The sequence below is a fragment of the Scomber japonicus genome, chromosome 5 (genome assembly GCF_027409825.1).
Source record: "Scomber japonicus isolate fScoJap1 chromosome 5, fScoJap1.pri, whole genome shotgun sequence".
Lineage (NCBI taxonomy): Eukaryota > Metazoa > Chordata > Actinopteri > Scombriformes > Scombridae > Scomber > Scomber japonicus.
In genome coordinates, this window is record NC_070582.1 from 14096536 (window position 1) to 14116399 (window position 19864).

The window sequence follows — 19864 nt, forward strand, 5'->3', positions numbered from 1 at the left end:
GAAAAGAAGTTACATGCATAATGTAAAGTAACCTTAAAGATAATCATTTTGATTACTATCTAAATTATGAACTTTTACAATATAAAACTACAAAGTGTATTGAGTTGCAATTCATCACAAATAAAGTGAGGAGGGAGATAATGAAGCTGCAATAAATAATTAAATCCACAATGGCACTTGAAGGAATGGTATTGGGTGATGTGTCTCATGTCTATAATGTTATATTAAAAAGTTTATATTATAGATGTCTACTGCTTAATGCACATATCAGATGCAAACCCTGTACTTTTCATTAAATGAAATTACATACAATATATGATTGTATGGAAACTAAAATATTTTGAGCATGTTTTAGAAGTCTGTAATGTACAACATTGTGAACAAAGATAGGTCTATGCATGCGACAATAGTCAGGTGTTAAAATAAACATAGAAGCTTATTGTTTTTCTTGCTGTAATCATTCCTGCTGTTCATACTTGTCTTTAGAAGATCCCTTCATAATGAACTTACACGTCTCTTATAAGATTTAGATATTCTTTTAAACGAACTAACTATAGGCCTACATGTAATTGTTTTGCTTAGCCAGTATAAATTATTGTCTGTAGCATTGCCACTGCATACTTTCAAGAATTTGTTTGTGTCTACCATTATGTTTTGTTATAGCTACAAAAATAGGAAATTCTGATGATCCAAAGAGAATTATACAGCATTGATGCAGGTGCCAGAGCTAGATTAAAATTCTGCACATACATATCATACATGAAAAATACAACACTAATAGGAGCTGTTCTTCTGCCTTAAATATTACTTGATTTACACAACACTATTTTGCCAACGTGAATGTACTTTTACTTTTAATGTAACATTTTTACACTGATATCACTGATTTTAGTTTAGTATTGATGATGGAAGAGTCGAACCACTGCACAAAGCCTTCTCCAGCACATCCCAAAGATGAACTTAAACATTTGGTGAAATAACGTAGAAAAACAACAGTAGAACTAAAGGCTATGTTTAATATGGCATGCATGGGCATATTCCAAGATGACAATGCCAGGATTCATCGGGTTTAAACTGTGAAAGAGTGGTTCGGGGAGCATGAGACATCATTTTCGCACATGGATTGGCCACCACAGGGTCCAGACCTTCACCCCATTGAGAATCTTGCTAAAGGCGGTCCAACGAAATATTAGAGTGTGTGACCTTTTTTTTGGTGGCAGCTTTTCTTTTTTGCCAGGCAGTGTATCTTCCACAATTGACCAACATAATGTAGTTTGGACATGTCCTCCAGTTGCCACCAGAGGGCAGCCAAGCGTTACTCTTTGGTTTACGTTTTTCACCGAAGAAGAGCAGACAGGAACATGAACATATGGTATGAAATGAAGCTGTAGGATTGTTTTGGTTTTGCTTGAACCTGTACACGAAGAGGGGAAGTCTGCTCTGCTGTCTACCTTGGATTTAACTTATACGTGTCTTGTAGGCATAGGAGAATATGCTAAACGCACTTGGCGGTGAGCAGTATTAAAATCATTTTTTTTTGGTGAGTGAGTGTCTTACGTCCTCCTCGTGTGATACGATGCTAACCACTAGCTTTGCTAACAACACCAATGCAGGTTTCTCATCCAACCCTAACATTTTTAAATAAAGGTAAATGTATCATCGATCCTTGAATGCTTGAATACTGTAACTGCAGTTGAAAGATGAGAGAGTGGAGAAGCAAAGTCCTCTGCAGAAATCAGAGAGTGGACTGTTGATAAAGGTCTTTTAGGGAAACCATTAGAAATGTAGTGTTTTTTTTCTCATCTTAAACCAAACTTTCCTTTTCCTTTAGTGCTTTGGGAAGTTATTCGTGGCATTGTGGGTCAGGGGTGGTGTAGAACTGTTGTTGAGCTTGGGTTAGGGTTCATTTTATTTGTGTGGGTGTGTGAATGTGTTTACAAGACAATTGTTTTCCTGTGTCTGAATATGTGATGAAAATGATCTGGGGTAAATGTGCCTAATACACTTTTCCGTCATGTAGGTTTGTAATTCCTCTCTGTGACATCTTGAGCATACCAGGCAGTCTCAGACCTTCATCAGTAAGTAAAAAGAGATAAAGTATGCATGTTTTGAACAACCACACCAATGTAATTATTAATCTGCTGACCTTGATCCTTAACTTAATTGTTTTTCTTCAGCATTCTGAAATGTATGTTACACATGCTCAGCAGTTCACATTTTTCAACATCTTATGATGACAATGCTGAGGAGGATGGATTCATCTTTGTCTTTCCCTGCAGCCTCCTGCTCCTTCATTGTTATTTATTCTAGTTGGTGAAAGAGGAGTTTACCACAACTATCAGAGCTGCCTGACAGGAGCACACTGTTCACACGTTTTTCTAGAATTACTTGACATAAGTAATTATATCTGATTAAATAACTCATTGTGCATATTATATAGCTCATTCAAGAAATATTTATATAGATTATATACTTAAGGAGGAATTACCACAAAGCATTTCTAGTTTAAAAATGGAAAGAAAAGCCCACTGATAGGCCAGTGAGAGATGCATATGCCTAAGGTGTAAAGAGAGGATCATGTCATTTATGAGTGAAAAAGAAAAATGTAGAGCCTAGTTCAAATGATGTCTGTTCCAAGTATCTGCCTGTTGAGCATTGCCATAAGGCCATGAGTGAAAAGAATTTTCTGAACTGGCTTTGTGAGCCTATATGACAGCTGGAGATGGTCGGCCAACAGCTTCCACCTCCCATCCCCTGTCAGCACCTCAGTGGTGAAGGATGCCTGCGGGCTGCAGCCTGGCAGCAGAGCTAGGCCTGTCTGTTGCTTTAGTGTTAGAGGAACTCTGAGAATGTGTGGAGGTGTCATGGTTGAAAGATTGTGGCTCCAACCTCTGGCTTGGGGAGAACAAGTCTGAAACTTTGAGTCCACTAGATGATATACTGGCTAGCTAGTTTTTCCTTGCTCAGAAATGTGGCTTAGGAGGTAGAAAGCCTATTCCACTGCTAACCAGGAATGAAGACACTGCACTCTTGTATCACAGAGTACATGACCTTTGTTGTGACTGCATATAGAACAGTCTATTTTAATTCATATGTAATCTTTTTGAATAGAAAATGTTCAGCTTTGTTTCATGTAATGCAGAATGTAAAAGTTACCTGATAGCTGTACTGTGAACTCAGCCTGACCAACACACAAACACATTCCCTTTTTTTGTAGTGGCTTATCGACGTGCAAAATCAATTAGAGAGGCATATGAAGAGCGCTTCTCACAAATGGACGCAAGAGAGGTAAGAGAAAATGTATTACTTTTTGTTTTGCTTATTTTTCTTTTGGCTTATGGCATATTGTATTTACATATAATATTCTGTTTTTTCTTGTCTGTCCCTTTATGTTGGTTTACAAAGAGGACACTATGAAGGTCTATAATAAAATGAATTGGCTCATCTAATAGTAATCGGTTAGCTGGAATGTAAAAGGATCTCAAATAAAATTAAAGGATACAAAATTATTACAAATTTGAAATCCCTGTCATTATATTTGGCAATGCTACAGAAGACCTAAATGAATACATGAAATACAATCCGTTAAATTGAGACACAGATGGGTGTGTCTGCTTCTTTCATTACCAGGCAGTGGAGTTTCTAGAGAGGTCAGCAAAGAGAATATCATTTAGACTATTAAAACAAGTAATTGAGATGGTAGATATCTAATTTTATCAGATTTCCTTCAAAATTGAAATTAAAAACTTAAATTAATGTGTATGTTCTGAACACTAGACAGGGTTAGGGTTCTCCCTCAAACTGAATTTGGTGCTGGCAAAATTTGCAGATGGGTGGGGACCGTAACCTGCTTATAAGTGCCTCAGTTGATAGGTCTGGATGACCCCTTGCATCAGAGCGCTGTGAAATTCTCTTAAAGAAATACAAAATTCTCTTATATTGCCCATGCTCATATTTCATACTTATCTGATGTTCTCACAGGCTTTGCTTGGTAATGTAATTTAATGCAAATTTCATAACATTATTATTTAAGATCATGATTCCCTGTCAATCCCCTTCTTACCTAAATGTTCCCAAGACACTCCTTCACCTCTTCTATTTGTGCAAGTGTTTCTGTATACGAAATAATAATGAATCAATCCATGCAATTAATCATGCCCGGGCTACTATTTCAGAATTGGTTCCAGAAGTCATTGTTATCATGATACTGTAATTATTATTTAAGATGCAGTCTTGTGATTGACTTCTTTGTGACCATTATAGATATGTATGATATCACTATTTATTAACTTACTATTCTCCATCAAAAAAAGATGAACTCACTTTTTTAGGTTACTCTCGGGGCATTTAATTGTCAGTGCAATGTCAGTTTTCATTACCAGGAGGCTTTAGGGATTAAAATGGAAGTGCCTCCAAACATTCTGCCCAAAAATATAATTATCTGTAAATAACTGCTATAGTTTTAAACATGTATGTATGTTTTGTATCCATTTATACTGAACTCTGGAGCACTTTCAAGCATGTTATTTATTAATCAAGTTATTCTTAATTATTCTTGTCATTTCAGGTGACAGTTCATCGTGTTGTCAATATTGTTGAAAAGAGGAGTCCTGTGGTTCGGCCGGGATCGGAATTTGACAGAGGCTTTAATGATGACCAATGGTATGACAGTCCTCAAAACTACCAAGATGCAAGAGAATGTCACGGGGAAAGCAGTTACTCACACAATGAACATCGATACTTTGAAGAAAACTCCAACTTTGGCAGTTTTCGCAGAAACTCCTCGCCTCCACGTAATGTAAGCCAAGCTTGGAATGATTGCTTAATGAATAGAATTCTGTTATGTGTTAATACCATTAAAAACCACAGCACTATAGCCAGACCAGTCTCTTTTTAAGTGTTGAATAGTCTGATCATTTTAGCTGATCAAATAGAAACTTCCAGAAATGGCATACCAATGTGTATAACTCCAACATAAGTATGTTAGAAAGATAACAACAGAACAGCAAATGACATTTATGTAATTAGGTTCTCGTAGTTTGTAGTTCACAATAGTGTCTTTAAACGTAAGCATGAACATTCCACATTTGCAGCATTTCTCAATTAAGGTTGTTGTAATTGTGATTTTTGTGTTTCAGGAGGCACCATACTCACAGATACGTTATAACAGAGATGATTTGAGGCATCAGTTAGGCTCAAGGTAATTTTTATTGATTCTTTTATGTCAAAGGTCAATTTTTGTCTAATGATGTCACTGAGTGGCTTCACTAAATTCTGACTGTAATGCATCCAACTGGCCTCTAGGTGGAGGCAGAGCTCTATCATTTGAAACGTGAATATTATTACCTTCATGGAAATTTAATGACCCTCATGTTTTGTGGCTTTCTTTGCGTTTAATGTCATTGAGAAAAGATTGATTAGTCAACCAATCGTATACATGTAATGTAAAATCACTTTGATCTTCAAATACTTTGCTCCTACATTCCACCCAGTATTAAAGAATATAATATCTGTTATTACACATTGTTGCTTTGGTAAATGCCTTGGAAGAAAAGTATAAGCATATTTCAATTATGTGTGATCACACTGCTCTTAAGGTAAGCTCAACAGCTTAACCCCAGACAGAGCAGCTAAGTCCAGCAGTCATAACTCTTACATCAACAGACACTCTTCTTGCCCCGGCCACTTCAACATACCAACAGTTTACGGCCCCCCCCCCCTTTCCAGGAGTCATACCAGGCTAGAGACGGGGACAAAAGGCACTAGTGTCTACTCACTCAGCCACACAACCCCACCCCCGACCCCTACCCCACCCTAAGAGGAAAAACAGCTGGACCACTCCCTCTTGAGTCAAACACCCACACACACCTCAGATATTCCAAGCAGGACATATATTGTGTCTTTTTTGGTCAAGTATAACGTTAAATGTAAATGTTTTTACTCAAAAATCTGTCTGTTGCTGTGCTGCTACTGTATGCAACAAGTGAGGTACATATTGGTGAAAATATTTAGTGTTTTTAAAAAAAGTGATTTAAAAACGTTTTACCTACCTAAACTGCAAATGTAGACACACATATGGTAATAGACAGTGGATACTGTGTTACCTGGATGCCTTGGATCATTACTTGCTAAACGTACTTTAGAAATACTTTAAAACATTTTTCCACCTGTAAACAATTTTTTCGACATGCTTTGGTTGCCATTCTGAGGTGTCAGTCACACTTAATTGATTAAGTGTTCGAACATTCGTACATCATAGCCATCATTGATTTGTTACAGCTTCAGTTTGTGGCTCTTGGATGCTTACCCTGGTGGATTACCCTCTTGGCTTTATCATAATGCTTTAGGTCTTGGCAAAAGTTATGGAAGTTCCATTGTATGACAACATTGTAGGTATAAGTTGGACCAGTTTTGACAGTAAAAGATGTGAAGTATATTCATAAAGGGGCTGTGGCAGCGTGCACTTTGTAACATTAAAACTAGTTGCTATTGAACAACACTTTATCAACTTTTATAATCGCTCCAACATGTCTATCAGAAAATCAGTATTCCAGCTCCTCAGTTCAGACAAGGTTTATGTTTCAACTATAAATAGGCAGCTGATTGCCCTTCCCTGCATCCTATCTCAAGGACAGCAAGGCAGGAAGTCGGTCTGTAGGGTCCTTTCTTGCTCAAAGTGCTGCAGTGTGCATGTGGATAAGGGACTAAATAACAATTACTCTCAAGCCCAAAACAGAAACTTAAGGCACTCCTGTAAGACCAAGCAGGGGTCACACTCATGGGGAACAACAGCATAGCTATGTGTGTAGGCTCTGTAACTGCTTAACATTCAACTATAAATCAAGCTTAATCTGTGCAGGGTAAAGAAAAGTAATGCATCTCTATAATGAAGTTCTGCAGTGTAGTGTTTGTGACACACATTTGAATCACTTTTCTTTCTCCCTTGTGGAGCTTTTGACTCACAGATCATGTCATAAGTTATGTGCCTGATGTAGTGCTCCATGTAATTAGTCACTTTTTAAATGAACTTTCAAAAGGTAGCATCCAAAATGAAGCTCTGTCTGGTTTTTGGAAGCTGCTTTTTAAAATCTATCCAGTTAATTTTTTACACGTAGACAAACAAAGTTGTTTTTTTATATTTTCCTGTTGTTATTGAAGAAAGCAAAGGGAATAAAAATGCAAATACTGTCAGTTGTTGTTATTATTAGCTTTAACTCCGGGGACCCACAGTTCATTTTTAGGCTTTATGACTCACCAATTACTTGCTTTGGTCTAGTCGTTTCTTAGTGTAATGACTAAATCTCCATAGAACTAGTTAGAAGTCCATAGAAGTTTTTTTTTTCTAACTTTTTTTCTTACCTTTTAGATGCGTTGTGTACTACTTGATGGTAATTCAGTGTTTGGCAAATGGCAGGCTGAGTCTTGGCTACTTCAAACAGACCCAAGTCATAAAAGTTTGAGGCCTTGTTAGACCTGCTCTTTGTTTGAGATGTAGCTTGAGTTCAGGCAGAGGTCATGACAGCCAGGTGCCTTTGGGTCATTTATACCTCAGGACCTAAAGGTTGTTGTTGGAACATACGCTTTGAGTCTGGAAAATCGTAAAAATTAGGTACAATGAACAGTGACGTTCCAGCGCTTGTGCTGGGCGTATCATGTTAGATACATGCTCTGAAATGGGTTACATGGTTGAATAACAAATTTGGTGGCAGTGCTTTGTGACTTCAGCTCCATACTGGGCTTAGAAGTGGCTTTTGCCTTCAATTGAAGACAGATAGTACTGAAAGAAGACCAAAATTGGTCTAACTCTTGCTTGTGCCAAAGTGGAAGATTGCCTCCGTTCTACAAATTGATCAGTTTGCCACAGTGACCCACTGAGTCTGGAATGAAGTCTTTGTGGTTTTGTCTTCTATTTGTTCTGTTTCCATTGCTCATCTGAAGGCGTTCACTGACAAATATCCAAAACTTAATCTTCTTAAACCAGTAATGATAAAAATGATGAACTTTGAACCTACACTTGATATACTGTTGTTGTATTTTCTGTTCACGTTCTCTGTTGGTGTTTTATGTGTCTGTGTTTGCAGCCCCTGTTGTACTGCCGTCTACAACACATTTCCCACAAGGGACAATAAAGTTTATCCTTATGCTTACTGTTGATTTATTTATCATATTTCCCCTTAACCTTAGCCGTTTTTGCCATGTGTAGATCAGTGTTTCTAGCCATTGATGTTGCTATATATGCTGTATTTAAAAATATATATTTTTCAGGCACAGCGGCAGAGCTGGACCCTATTTCCACAAAAGAGGTCGAGGGGTAGGCCCTTCTCAAAGGTCAGTACCATCCAAAAAAGATAAATCAAGGCTCGCACATTGATATGGTTTTCAGCTACTGTTACCAACTCTCAACTGTAAGGAAGCAGGGCTTGAAATCCCTAGTCTAGTTCTTGCTGACCTTCAAAAGGGACAAAATTAGCTTATTAAGACCAATGACCAGATACTATTTTATTAAGTCATCAATATTCACAACACTGATTTTTGCAGATAGCTTTGTAGATTTTTTAAAAAACTATTTACTCAGGGTAGATTCAGTGGTTTCATTAATTAACATGGTTGTTGTTTATTTCAGCAGAGAAAACAGGCACTCTCAGCCGGGAAGCACACGGGACCGCTCTCCTACTAGGAGAGAAACCCAGTCATCTTCATCTTCACTTGTCCGTTCTGGGTCAAACAATAGCAACAGGAGCTTCTCACCTGACAGGGATAAAGGCTACACCTACCAGAGGAGTAAGTATTAAAGGGTGGTTTTTGCTCTAAACAAGGACAGGGGATTTTGTCTCACATCACCCATATTGTAAGCACATTTGGAGAGGAGGATCTTTTGATGGCCAGTATGAACAGGATTAATGAAAATATGTTTCAACGTTAAAATGGGCTCTCGACTATTGTTTTAAGACAGACTTGAGAAATTGTGAACCTATACTTTAAGTCTACTGTGGATCTCGCCTAGCTCAAGATTATGGATCTGGAAAAGGCTTTTTCTCAGTTGTGGTTAGCTGAAAGTAATAAAGTTCTCTCAGACAAGCTGTAAATGACTAGACAGGAAGCTTCCTCACAACACATCATATACGTCTACACATCCACTCAATATCAATAAAGAAACTGGTATAAAAGCAGTAATACTACTTTATACCTCAGCATTTTATCAATCATTACATCATGTTTCTTTTTCATTTGAAAGCTCACTGTAAATAGTAATTCTATATATAATATACTGTAAGTAAGTAAAAATATACTTTATAACACTGAAGGAATCAGGTCCATACACATCTTGCACTCTCCTACTTTGACTTTCACCTTGTTCTTTCAAATCTGTTGAACAGAACTAGCAGTAATGGACCTAGCTGTTTGACCTGCTGGTCCTGTGGATAGTATGAAGTCCAATAACAAAGCACCCCTCTGAACAACCTGACATTGTTATTGGCCACAGCATCCAAAACCTGAGGGAAAAAAGGCAGTGGGACTGTTCCGTATCTTATAAAAAGAGATGAATACAATGTTTGTCCATGTAGCTGTTAGATCTTCCAACAATAGACATCATTTTTCCATTTAACAGAAGTATACACATAATTATAACGTCTAAAGGAATTAAGCCAGTCCAGGTGAAGCATCTGTTTTCAGAGGTGTGTGTAATGTGAGGGGTCAGGGTTTGCTGAAACGTGTTAAGATGTTAATTACACTAACACCACACACACTTTCAGAGTCTGGGGAAAAAGGATACCCTTGTTTTATTGGGGTGGTTTGGCTTTGGATTCAGAACCTGACCTTTTCCTCAGTGAGAAAGTAGTTTATGTGGTGGTTTAACAATGTCTTCACAATCACTTTGGATCCCTCATTTTATATGCTTTCTTTTGACTTTTACAGGCTTTAGAACTTTAATTAGCAATGCTGAGCCGGCTAAATTTATGGATTCACATTTTACAAATGCTTGTTTTAAAGTGACCTGACATAAGGTTATTAGGCTGAGGGGAATTTCTCCCGTGCTTTGATTTCTAAGATGCATATGCATATTATTGTGCTGAAAACATAGCCCCTTGTACCACCCTTTGAAGATGCAATAAACCAGTGAGAAAACAGTTGTACCTCCCACCTCCACCCCCATCTGGGATACTAATTAGGCCAGCACAGCAAAGTACACAGAAATAGGGTTTCAGTGATTGTGTATGTATACTAGGCTTTGTCCTGCACACAGAAGCTCTATGCAATCTCTTTTTACAAATGATTTATTGATGATGACTAGTATTGGTGAGTCATTTTGGATGGCTTGGTTTGGATTTCAGGTGAATTGGCAGTAAGGGAGCAGATGAAGACCTCTTGGGCATTAGTAGACAGTACACTAGGCTTCATAATAGGCTCTTATAATGTGAAATACAGCTTATGTCTGTTTTGTCAAAGAGTGAGAGATTCCCTTCTGTGCCACTGCATGTCACAGTAAAGGGGGTCAGTATGCTTCAAATGAAGGGCTTGTCAGATCTAGTGCTTTACAGCATCTAGAACAGCCTCCCCCTACACATTTCTGACATTGGGGGGGATAGAGTAGGGAGGTATCCAGCAGTTTTTGTTATAGTCCAAAATGTACAGGCCGTGATGAACACCCATTTCATACAGCAAATGGCTGTATAAAGGTGTGCAGAGGTGAGAACTATGCACACAGATACATCTGTTACTTTTGGTATTTTGAGTGCGTTTGAAATAATTATAACATAGTTATTGCATCAAGCCACTCTTTTCGCTCACTATTTTGTTTTAAGCATACCAAGACCTGAACACTATCTGTCTGCTCAAAACTGCAGTATCTTGTCTTCCGGACATTTTGCAGTCTTGGTGGGTTTGTGGAGAGAGAGCCACCTGGGGACTCCATAGCCCCCCTGAGGAACTCAAATTAAGATGGAGGTTTTAGCCCAGTGTAATCACTATGGGAGATTCCTTCAGCAAAAACAAACAACTTGGCCATAGTTGTTTCTTTCTAGACACATAGGAGCCAGCAGAGGACAATATTTCAATTTAGGCGCAGCTGAACTCCTCGACCGCTATTGTGTGGGAGGCTCAAACAAGGGAGTATTAAAAACACTGTGATTTATTGTTTTCAGCTGCGTCATAGTGCCTTTGCTTCATGATTGTTCAGAATGATTAGTGAGTTTTGTTTGATGTCTCAAGGTTAAAACGAATTGTTCTCCAGGGTATTATTAAAAAATCTATTATTTTATGGTATTTTGCAGTTCTTAGACAGCACAGTGGGGAGAACTGAGTGACACAATTAAAGATTAATCAAATAAAACAAAGGTCTGTATCCACTGGGGATGCTGCTGTTAAAGTGACATGCACCTCAGACCGCTGACCCACCAGAGAACTCCCTCGGGGTTCATTTAATTGTTCTCCAGGGTATTATTAAAAAATCTATTATTTTATGGTATTTTGCAGTTCTTAGACAGCACAGTGGGGAGAACTGAGTGACACAATTAAAGATTAATCAAATAAAACAAAGGTCTGTATCCACTGGGGATGCTGCTGTTAAAGTGACATGCACCTCAGACCGCTGACCCACCAGAGAACTCCCTCGGGGTTCATTTTAAATCAGCAAAATTTTAAAATAACAAAAAAATATATATATATTTTTTATAGTTTTGTTAGAACAGTTTTGTTAAATATAATCATTTGAGCATGATTATCTGCTTGTTTACTCACTTTCCATTTCAATGTCTCATGGTACTCTTCTCCATAGATAAGTCTAATGTGGTGACAAGCCACACTTCCAACAGCTCTGCGGAGGGGTCTCCTCACAGCTCAGGATCTTCAAAGGTAAAACCAGTATTTAAGGGCAACCAGTGTTGCTCACACATGAAATATATTGTTGCTGTAATCGAGAAAAATCTTAGTTTGAGCTGTAAGGATGTGTTGTGGAATATCACATGAACATGTATGTTAAATAACTTTCAGGTACATCTTTACATTTCCTAATCATAGCAAAAACTTTGGTACAACAAATTTTCTCTCCAGCAAAATAAATTAAATTTGTTGCATATTGACCCAAACTAACGACATGCACATTATAGTCTCCCCTCTCTTCAAAAGGAATTAAATTAAAACAACTTTAGCATGTAAATGGTAGAACTATTAGGTTTGATAGCTTGCAATTTTGCAGTATGATACTAGTATTTTCTGATGATAGGCAGTCAAATCATACTTAAGATATTCTATGATGAAGCACATCCAACCAATTGTAAGAATTCCATACTTGAAATAAGTTAATAATAATAAATGGAACCATAAAAACTGATTTAAAAAGGGAAACAAAAACATTACATCATCAAAACACCAGAGATTTATATTGTAATATTTTTTATGATAATTGTAACTTGTGAATAAATCAATTTCCAGCACGTCTTTGAAGTAAAACAGTGTTCACTAAGGCATTATCACACATTAATAATGCAACTTTGAACAATATAGGTAAAATATATAGTACATGACTTGCAGTAAATGGGCTAAAACAGCCCAGGTCCTGAGGCTAGGCAGTAGGTTGTGTTTCCTTTTAATTGCCAGTGCAACCTTTTGATGTATTTGTGATAGTGGGTGTATTTACTGTTGACGTGCGGCATGCATAATGAGGCCTGTACAAAAACAAGAACTCAACACCGGCAAATTGTCTCTATTTGAAACACTTTGAAATCAGAACCAGTTTCTAAACCGGGTGACCTCAACTCTAACCCTTAACCTTTGGCCCGCTAGGAAAAACCTCCTGCATCTGCAGCGGAGTCGGAGGAGGTGGTAGCTGCCAGTATGGAGCCAAAGCCGACACCAGAGAAAGACTTGAAGGCCCGTCGATTGGTGGCCATTCAGGCTAAGGCTCTGGAAATTGAGAAGGTAATAAGATTTGTTCCATGAGACAACATAACTGCTGTGAATTCTCCACTTACCTGATTCTGTGTGTCATAAAATAGCATGTTTCTATTGTCTTTGTTCAGTCTAAACCTTTCTCCATTAGAATCACTAGATCTTACTATACTCTACTATATCTACTATACTATACCATACTATACTGTAATAAATTAATCTGTATCTGAATCTCAAGATCTCAAAACATGTTCAGAAATCTGCAAATGAGGTGAGGTTTTATTTTAATTTCTATTGCAAACATTTACGTTCAGGTGGCATTTTCTTCATTTTGGAATAGCCACATGCTTTGCTCTGTATTTTTCCAGGTCACAGGGCAGGGAGCATGTCACAGGATGCATTAGTGAGAGATTAAAGTGGTACACTACAGTATTAAACGATACACATACTATATCAGGATTACAAGTTTGTTCTTTTTGTGTAGCTGCTGAGATAATACGGCCTGTAATCAGGGTTCCTAATGGGTTTTTACCTAATTGTGGTTCACTGGGTGCCCTGTGTTACATGCCTAGGTCTGACCCTAATACTGAGGTGATTCTTCCTACACTTATGTTGTAGCTTGGAGTATAGAGTTGATATAAATGGTGAATAAATGTGTCCCGCCCGGCAACTTATGACATTTTATGAAACACTGTATTCGAGAGACACTTTTTGGTGTAGAGAAGAGGGATGAGTCAGCAGAAAAGTCTTCGCCACCTCGGGTTATGACGCCTCTCGTGACCTGCTATTTGGAGTTTCTTCCCTCCCCTTCATCGCCCTGCACTACAGTACCACTTATCTGTTCCCGTTAAAGCAGGGCAGGAATTGCCCTGCAGGATGCAGGCGGCCCACCCACAGTGTGGTACGTCTCCTGGCATTAGCGCACATATGCTTACCCTGCCATTTCCAACCACTTCTACAGACTTGGTGAGAGGCTATAACCTTCTACTGTCTCTTTACTGTAACATCTGCCCCAGGCTCAATTAAACACTCACTGATCCATCACTGCTGGTGATTGCCAAGCTGAGCAGATCAGCTAGTGGGCAAAGCTATTCTAGGCTCAGATCTCTTCAACTGTGCCATTCCACAGCAGTTGTAAAATAATACTTTCTCATAAACCAAAAAAATGCAATTCCTAATTTCCTTAATATCCCATTTCTTTATTTTTCAGCGAGGTCATAATAATGTGTATAAGCCTGTTCGCATTGGTCTGGTTCCGTTGGAAATTGATTGGTCACACCAGCATTGCTATTCAGCCAGTAACTTGTTGTAATACATACTTTCTGAGGGTGTTTTGGGGTTCAAAAGGACATCAAAAACCTCCAACAAATACATAGACACAGTAAACATTCTTGCTTATGACACTTCCTGACATAACATGTTGCAAAAGGGTAATTCATTTCATTACAGACATGATAAAAAAACATGCTCTTGTTTTGTAGACCATCTTCACAATATATTATTCCCCTTTTTTCTGAAATAACAGAAGACAAGAGAAGATGTTTATTATTCTTGGGATTGACCACAGAACAAATGAGCATATAAAATAACAGTAACATATGAACTCGGAAAATATCCATTCAAAATTTAGCTAAGTGCCTGGGAGTGATTTTCAGAAGAGTCCATTCATCATCTCAATCAGCACAAATGAAACATATCCATTTCAGCCATTAGCCCCTCCATTGAGAGGTCCGGTTTGCAGCTTGAGTGATTAAAATGGCTCTTTTAATATCACCTAATGTGTACCAGCCCTCAAGTCATTACCCTACTTCCCTTATTATGCAGGACCCCTGCCTGCATCAGTGCTCATTTGAACAGAGCCTCACTAAATGTCCATGTGAGAGCCGTATGTATAATCTCACTCAGACCCCTAACTTCCCAACCCCCACCCAGCGCACACTCCTGTCGTTATGTTCAAAATTTGGACCTCCACAAACATCCGATTTGGGCAGAAGCCCGCTTTTTAAGGCTCCTCCTTAAGGCCCCTAGTGTTGCTGGTTCTCTCGGGGTTCCCGTCCTGTGTGGCCCCACGGTATCAGGATTAAAGATCAGCTCATGGCTCCCACTCCAGGGAGGGAATTTAGGCAGAACCTCCCTGTAACCTTTTCTCACAGCACATGGAGCACGATCAGGTCAAAAGCACCCTTCCTGTTTGTTCAAGTAACATGGGAGCAGGTTTTACAGAAATAACAGCCTGTTTGAAGTCACTCCACGATTAATCAGTACTGTAATAAATGTGGAGTGATGCTCTTCATCTCTCACAAATTTACATGCATATTCATGTGCATGTGCGCATATGATAGTTTATAATCCAGCTGCAGTACCATCAAGGGAAAGCTCTTAATTTGAGTTCATAGTTCATTATAAGGCCACTTTTTCCACCCCTCTCCTCATCCTTTTTTGAAGCTTTCAAGTGTGTAAAACTGTGTATATACGATATAATGAAGTGAAAATGTAATCACTGTCAACAAAGGCTGTAGCTTGGGAAAAGCTTAGGAAGGTTTTGTTTTGAAAGATGGCAAACATAATCAGTCTTAAGTGATTAGAGGGGTACTGGCTTGTGGGACATTCACCACATGTTTGTGTCTCATTTAGCCCATGTTTCCTCTCACATCGTCAAACCTGGAAGCAATTTTTGCTCCTCTTAAATAATGCACACTTAGTGAACGTTGTGCAAAGGAGACATTTGCATTTAAGAGATAGTAGGAAGCCACCTGAACTTTAGGCTGTGTAATGGAAAATTATGATTATGTTACAAAAAAGGTTCACTAAGATGCGGTATCTCATAATATACAGTATGAAAAAACAGAATGAAACCTGTTTTGTTGAATGAAGTTGACCCTGAGCTTAGCTGGCCACACGTGTTGTGAGTCTCTCACTTCTTTGTGGTGAAGCTGAGGACTATTATTATGTGGGGCCGCGAATTCGCTTGACATGATCTGCAGACATTAAAGCATCAGCCTGAGTCCAAACATATCCCACAGTCTGGGATATTTCTGTCAGTTTTTTTGACTTGCCTTCCCCCTGTGTGAGCATGTTGTGATACAACTATAATAACCTGTATTATAGTAACATTCATAGCTGTTAAAGTCAGCTATGAATGTAACTACTTTTAATCTTACCACAACATTTAGTGCATTTTTCCCAGACAGTGAAGTCATGTACTGTGGTGCAGAATGTGGGTTAAGGACGCTTGAATGAACTGATAAGTGTTCATCAACTATCTGAACATGCTGTAGCTAGTTCAGCAGGGGAATTATCAGGGGAGGAGAGAGGGAAAGAGAAATAAAATAAAATAAGCTGTTAAGGAGAACAGAAGTCATCTAGGGGCTGGAGACATTGGCATTTTTGAACTTTGTTGTAATTATCAGGTAGAGCATAAAATGGAGACACGTCAATTTCTTCCAAGTTGTGTGTCTGTGTAATTTTATTATTTTACTTGATGTAGGTAGCCTGCCTTTGTTTCAGTCTGACATACACTAAAAAATGTTGATTTGGAATTTTTTCTCCCCAGCAGGTACCCTCAGTAGCCTCAGTCAGCTTTTCTTTTGTTTGTTTTAACACAGGACTTTTCTTTTGCTTGAAAACAAATGAGTGGATCCCATGTGGCAAATTGTTTCCATCTTTATTGTTCCAAGCTGAATGTCATATTATTTTTGTTTCCTTGGCCTTTTCTGTGTGTTAAAAACCCCACCCAGCTGAACTCCCTCTCACATTTTGGTCATAAAGATCATTGTGATATGGACTGTGGCAAATTTCACTTTTTTTTTTTTTTTGTATTGTGGACTCACAGTTCTACATTGGATTTTTGTTCTTTTCTCCCTCAGTGATAAAAGTTATACACTTTAGCATAGTATATTATCTAGTGTAGTACAGTACTGAGACACTTTTTATTGCTGAAAACTATCATGAAATTCTAATCACTGTATAGTTAAGTCATGTGAGGGTGATAAAATGAATTTACGAAGGCTCTTGTGATCATGATACAAATTGATGGATACACGATCATGAGTTAGCTTAGATACACATTATGTAATGTGTATCTAGGCAAAGAAACGACAGTTGTGGTTTTAAATTTCCCCATAACTGACAGAATCCTGGAATATAGCCCCTTAACCGGTTAACCTCACATTCTGCTCACGACCGGACATTGATTTAAGTTGACAGGCAGTATTTTTCTTTTCAAAGTTACCAAAGCTAATGGCTTGTGTTTTATTGCATTTAACGGACAGTTAATGTTAGATGAGATACTGTCAAAGAAATTTGGGTGACAACTAAGGCCTATGCAGCCCACATTCTTAAAGTGGCTATGTGGTCCTAACATGAAAAGAAGCTGCATCTGTTTTATTAAATCACTATCTAAAGTTGTCATATCTCTTGACATTTAGGTAAATATGATGCAAAGAGTGACTGACTATTTTAGAGATGATACATTCTTGGAGATCAATAAGTTATGTCTTCTAAAGTAAATCCTCTATGGCCATATATGCCTGTTTTTGTACGTTGGCATGTATTTAATCTTAAATAGTAATTGGATTGGATTTTGTTCCTTGTATTGGCCTACAGAGTAATTGTTTTAAGCCACAGAAAATTATTCCGTCTACCCCAGTGACTCTAACTTGAAGGACGAGGTGATCTGGCCTGCATTAACCCAACCCTGGAGGACCCTGTTGTCCCGGGCTGCTCCTTGACAGGCGGGAGTAGCCCTGAACCTCTAGGCGGCTTCAGTGCAGGGTCCCACATTAAGCTTTTTCTCCCCAGGTGATAAAGATGTTGTGAGCTTGCACCTGGGACACTAATAAAGAACTTAATAGTCTAGTTTTGGGTCAGCAATAAAATCTGAGAGGGACGTGAGAGCTTGTTACAATGTGGTGTGAAAGAATGCTACAGCACTGCAAACATACTTTGACACCTCATGAGCAGACATGTGCTTGAATAGGTTTGCATACACACATTCACACAGCTGTTTTATGCAATACACCAATTTAGCAAGAATGGGTTCATTAAGTTCACAGCTCTACAACGTTCAAAAAGCTGTGAGGTAGAGGTGCTTGTTTTGTGAAGTCAGATGAATTTTCTCTTCAAAGGGCCCATAAATAATATAAATGAATGAACAAATTATAAACAATTTTTCTTTAATACAGTAGTTGTTACACTATTCCTCTACGTATAAAATAGATTAGTTGGCATAAAATGCCAATCAACCATCAAATTGTCATTTGATGGTTGATTTCATGGTTTGAGCCTCATGTGAACCATTAAATTCAGTCATAAGGTGTATAATGTTTTAATTTGCAAACCTGTAAGGCAATACAATACACCCAGTCTATTAAACTGAAGAGCAAAATGTGTGTATGTGTGCACCATGTAATGTAAATTTCTAACATAATGTGCTAACTTGTGATATTTCATAATTGCAACTAAAAAGGTGTAAAACATATTTTGAAAACCAGCAAACAAACTACATTCACCACTTCATCCTGTCAATCATTTAAAAAATCAATTTCGTTACCGTTTTGGCAGTCTACTACAGAAGAAATAAGCTTAGATCCTGAAGGTCCTGTTGAGCCATATTCCAAATTTGATTAACTGGGCATTTAATTCAAAAATTAAGTAAAAAAAGTTCTTCTTCTTTGATGCTAAAGCCATCAAAGAAAAGCATTTTTCCAGTTCTGATTAGATGGGAATAAAAACACAAAATGCTTACTTTCAGGTCAAACTTTTCAATGATTTTCTAAATATGAGTGATCCCCAGATTTACAGTATATAGATATAAATTACCTTTTAATCATTATGAAAGCCTCAAGCACAGACCAATCCACTATTTATTTGTTACTGTTGTGCTCTTTTAAATGATAAAGGTTTGGCATTGACTTTTAAACTTCTTTGCATCATTATGAATATTGACATTCCTGCCATTGTTGTTTTATGTGCAGCATTACAGACAGGATTGTGAGACATTTCGCACAGTGGTGAAGATGTTGGTGGCCAAGGAACCCAGTTTGGAAAATCTACTACAGGCTTCACTGGATGAAAACCTGTTGGAGATTAAACAGCATTGCCTAGATGCCCTTAGGCACTTCGTGAAGGAGCTGGACGAGGTATTGGAGCAGCCAGACACCTTAGGGCAAGCCAAAGGTGAAAAACCAATGAAATGACAATATGGAGTCTTAAAATCTTATTTTTGGACGACATGGAAAAATGTCCCAGGAGATTAACACATTTAAACTATTTAGATAGTTTTTTGGGTTTTTTTATCCTCTTGCGATTATTTTAATGCAAGGATTCAACTGTATTAGAAACAAAAGACATTATTGCTGGAGGTAGCTCTTTTCCATTTGCTAAAGATTTAAGACCTGAAGCTAGAATCATTGTTACAAGTAATATTTTGTTTTTAAAATACCTACAGTATTGTAATCAAAGGGGCCTTGTGGACTGATATACACAAGGTAAAAGTTCTATGAAAACTAGAAAACAGTTCTAGTTTCACACTAGCTGGGTTTTTACAGGACAAATCGTCAAATATTATAACACTCAGTTGATTACACACTACATATATTACTGAAATAGATCTGAAACAGATTTGATCATTCACCCAGCTAGAGGCTTGGTCTTGCTGTTCAATCCCCCCGATTAAGAGCATTTGCAAAATGAATGAGTCAAATATTAAAACTTTCCTCTCACAAACATTTGCGCAATCTTTATTGATATGTAGAGACTTGCGCTAACCTCTGTGGAAGCAGCGAGTGCAACTAACACTGACTGTAATGCATGAAAGAGTCCAACATGGTGTTTTTCAATGCAGAACAATTTTATACAAAAACAGATTCATTTTTTTATTTTTAAATTATACATTTTTCTTATTTTCAGTTGTAACCTAATTGTTCTTATCTTTTTAGAGTTTGAGGTCAACTTAATAAAAGTGGACTTAATTGAT

At 37.9% G+C, this 19864-nt stretch overlaps 1 protein-coding gene across 3 annotated transcripts; it reads left to right on the plus strand.

Moving 5' to 3' along the window:
* The first annotated feature begins 1362 nt into the window (after positions 1 to 1362).
* LOC128359232 (periphilin-1) lies at positions 1363 to 19863 on the plus strand. Of its 3 annotated transcripts, none has more exons than XM_053319684.1 (10): positions 1363 to 1537; positions 2020 to 2078; positions 3218 to 3288; positions 4568 to 4798; positions 5139 to 5200; positions 8266 to 8328; positions 8624 to 8781; positions 11777 to 11853; positions 12784 to 12918; positions 18864 to 19863. In XM_053319684.1, coding segments are annotated over exons 2-10 (1020 nt in total). In that variant the 5' UTR covers positions 1363 to 1537; positions 2020 to 2077; the 3' UTR covers positions 19086 to 19863. The 3 variants fall into 3 exon arrangements, with proteins under 3 accessions (XP_053175659.1, XP_053175658.1, XP_053175660.1); XM_053319683.1 differs by having other exon boundaries at positions 1363 to 1511; positions 2021 to 2078; XM_053319685.1 differs by having other exon boundaries at positions 1363 to 1511; positions 2021 to 2078; positions 8627 to 8781.
* The last annotated feature ends 1 nt before the right edge of the window (position 19864 follows it).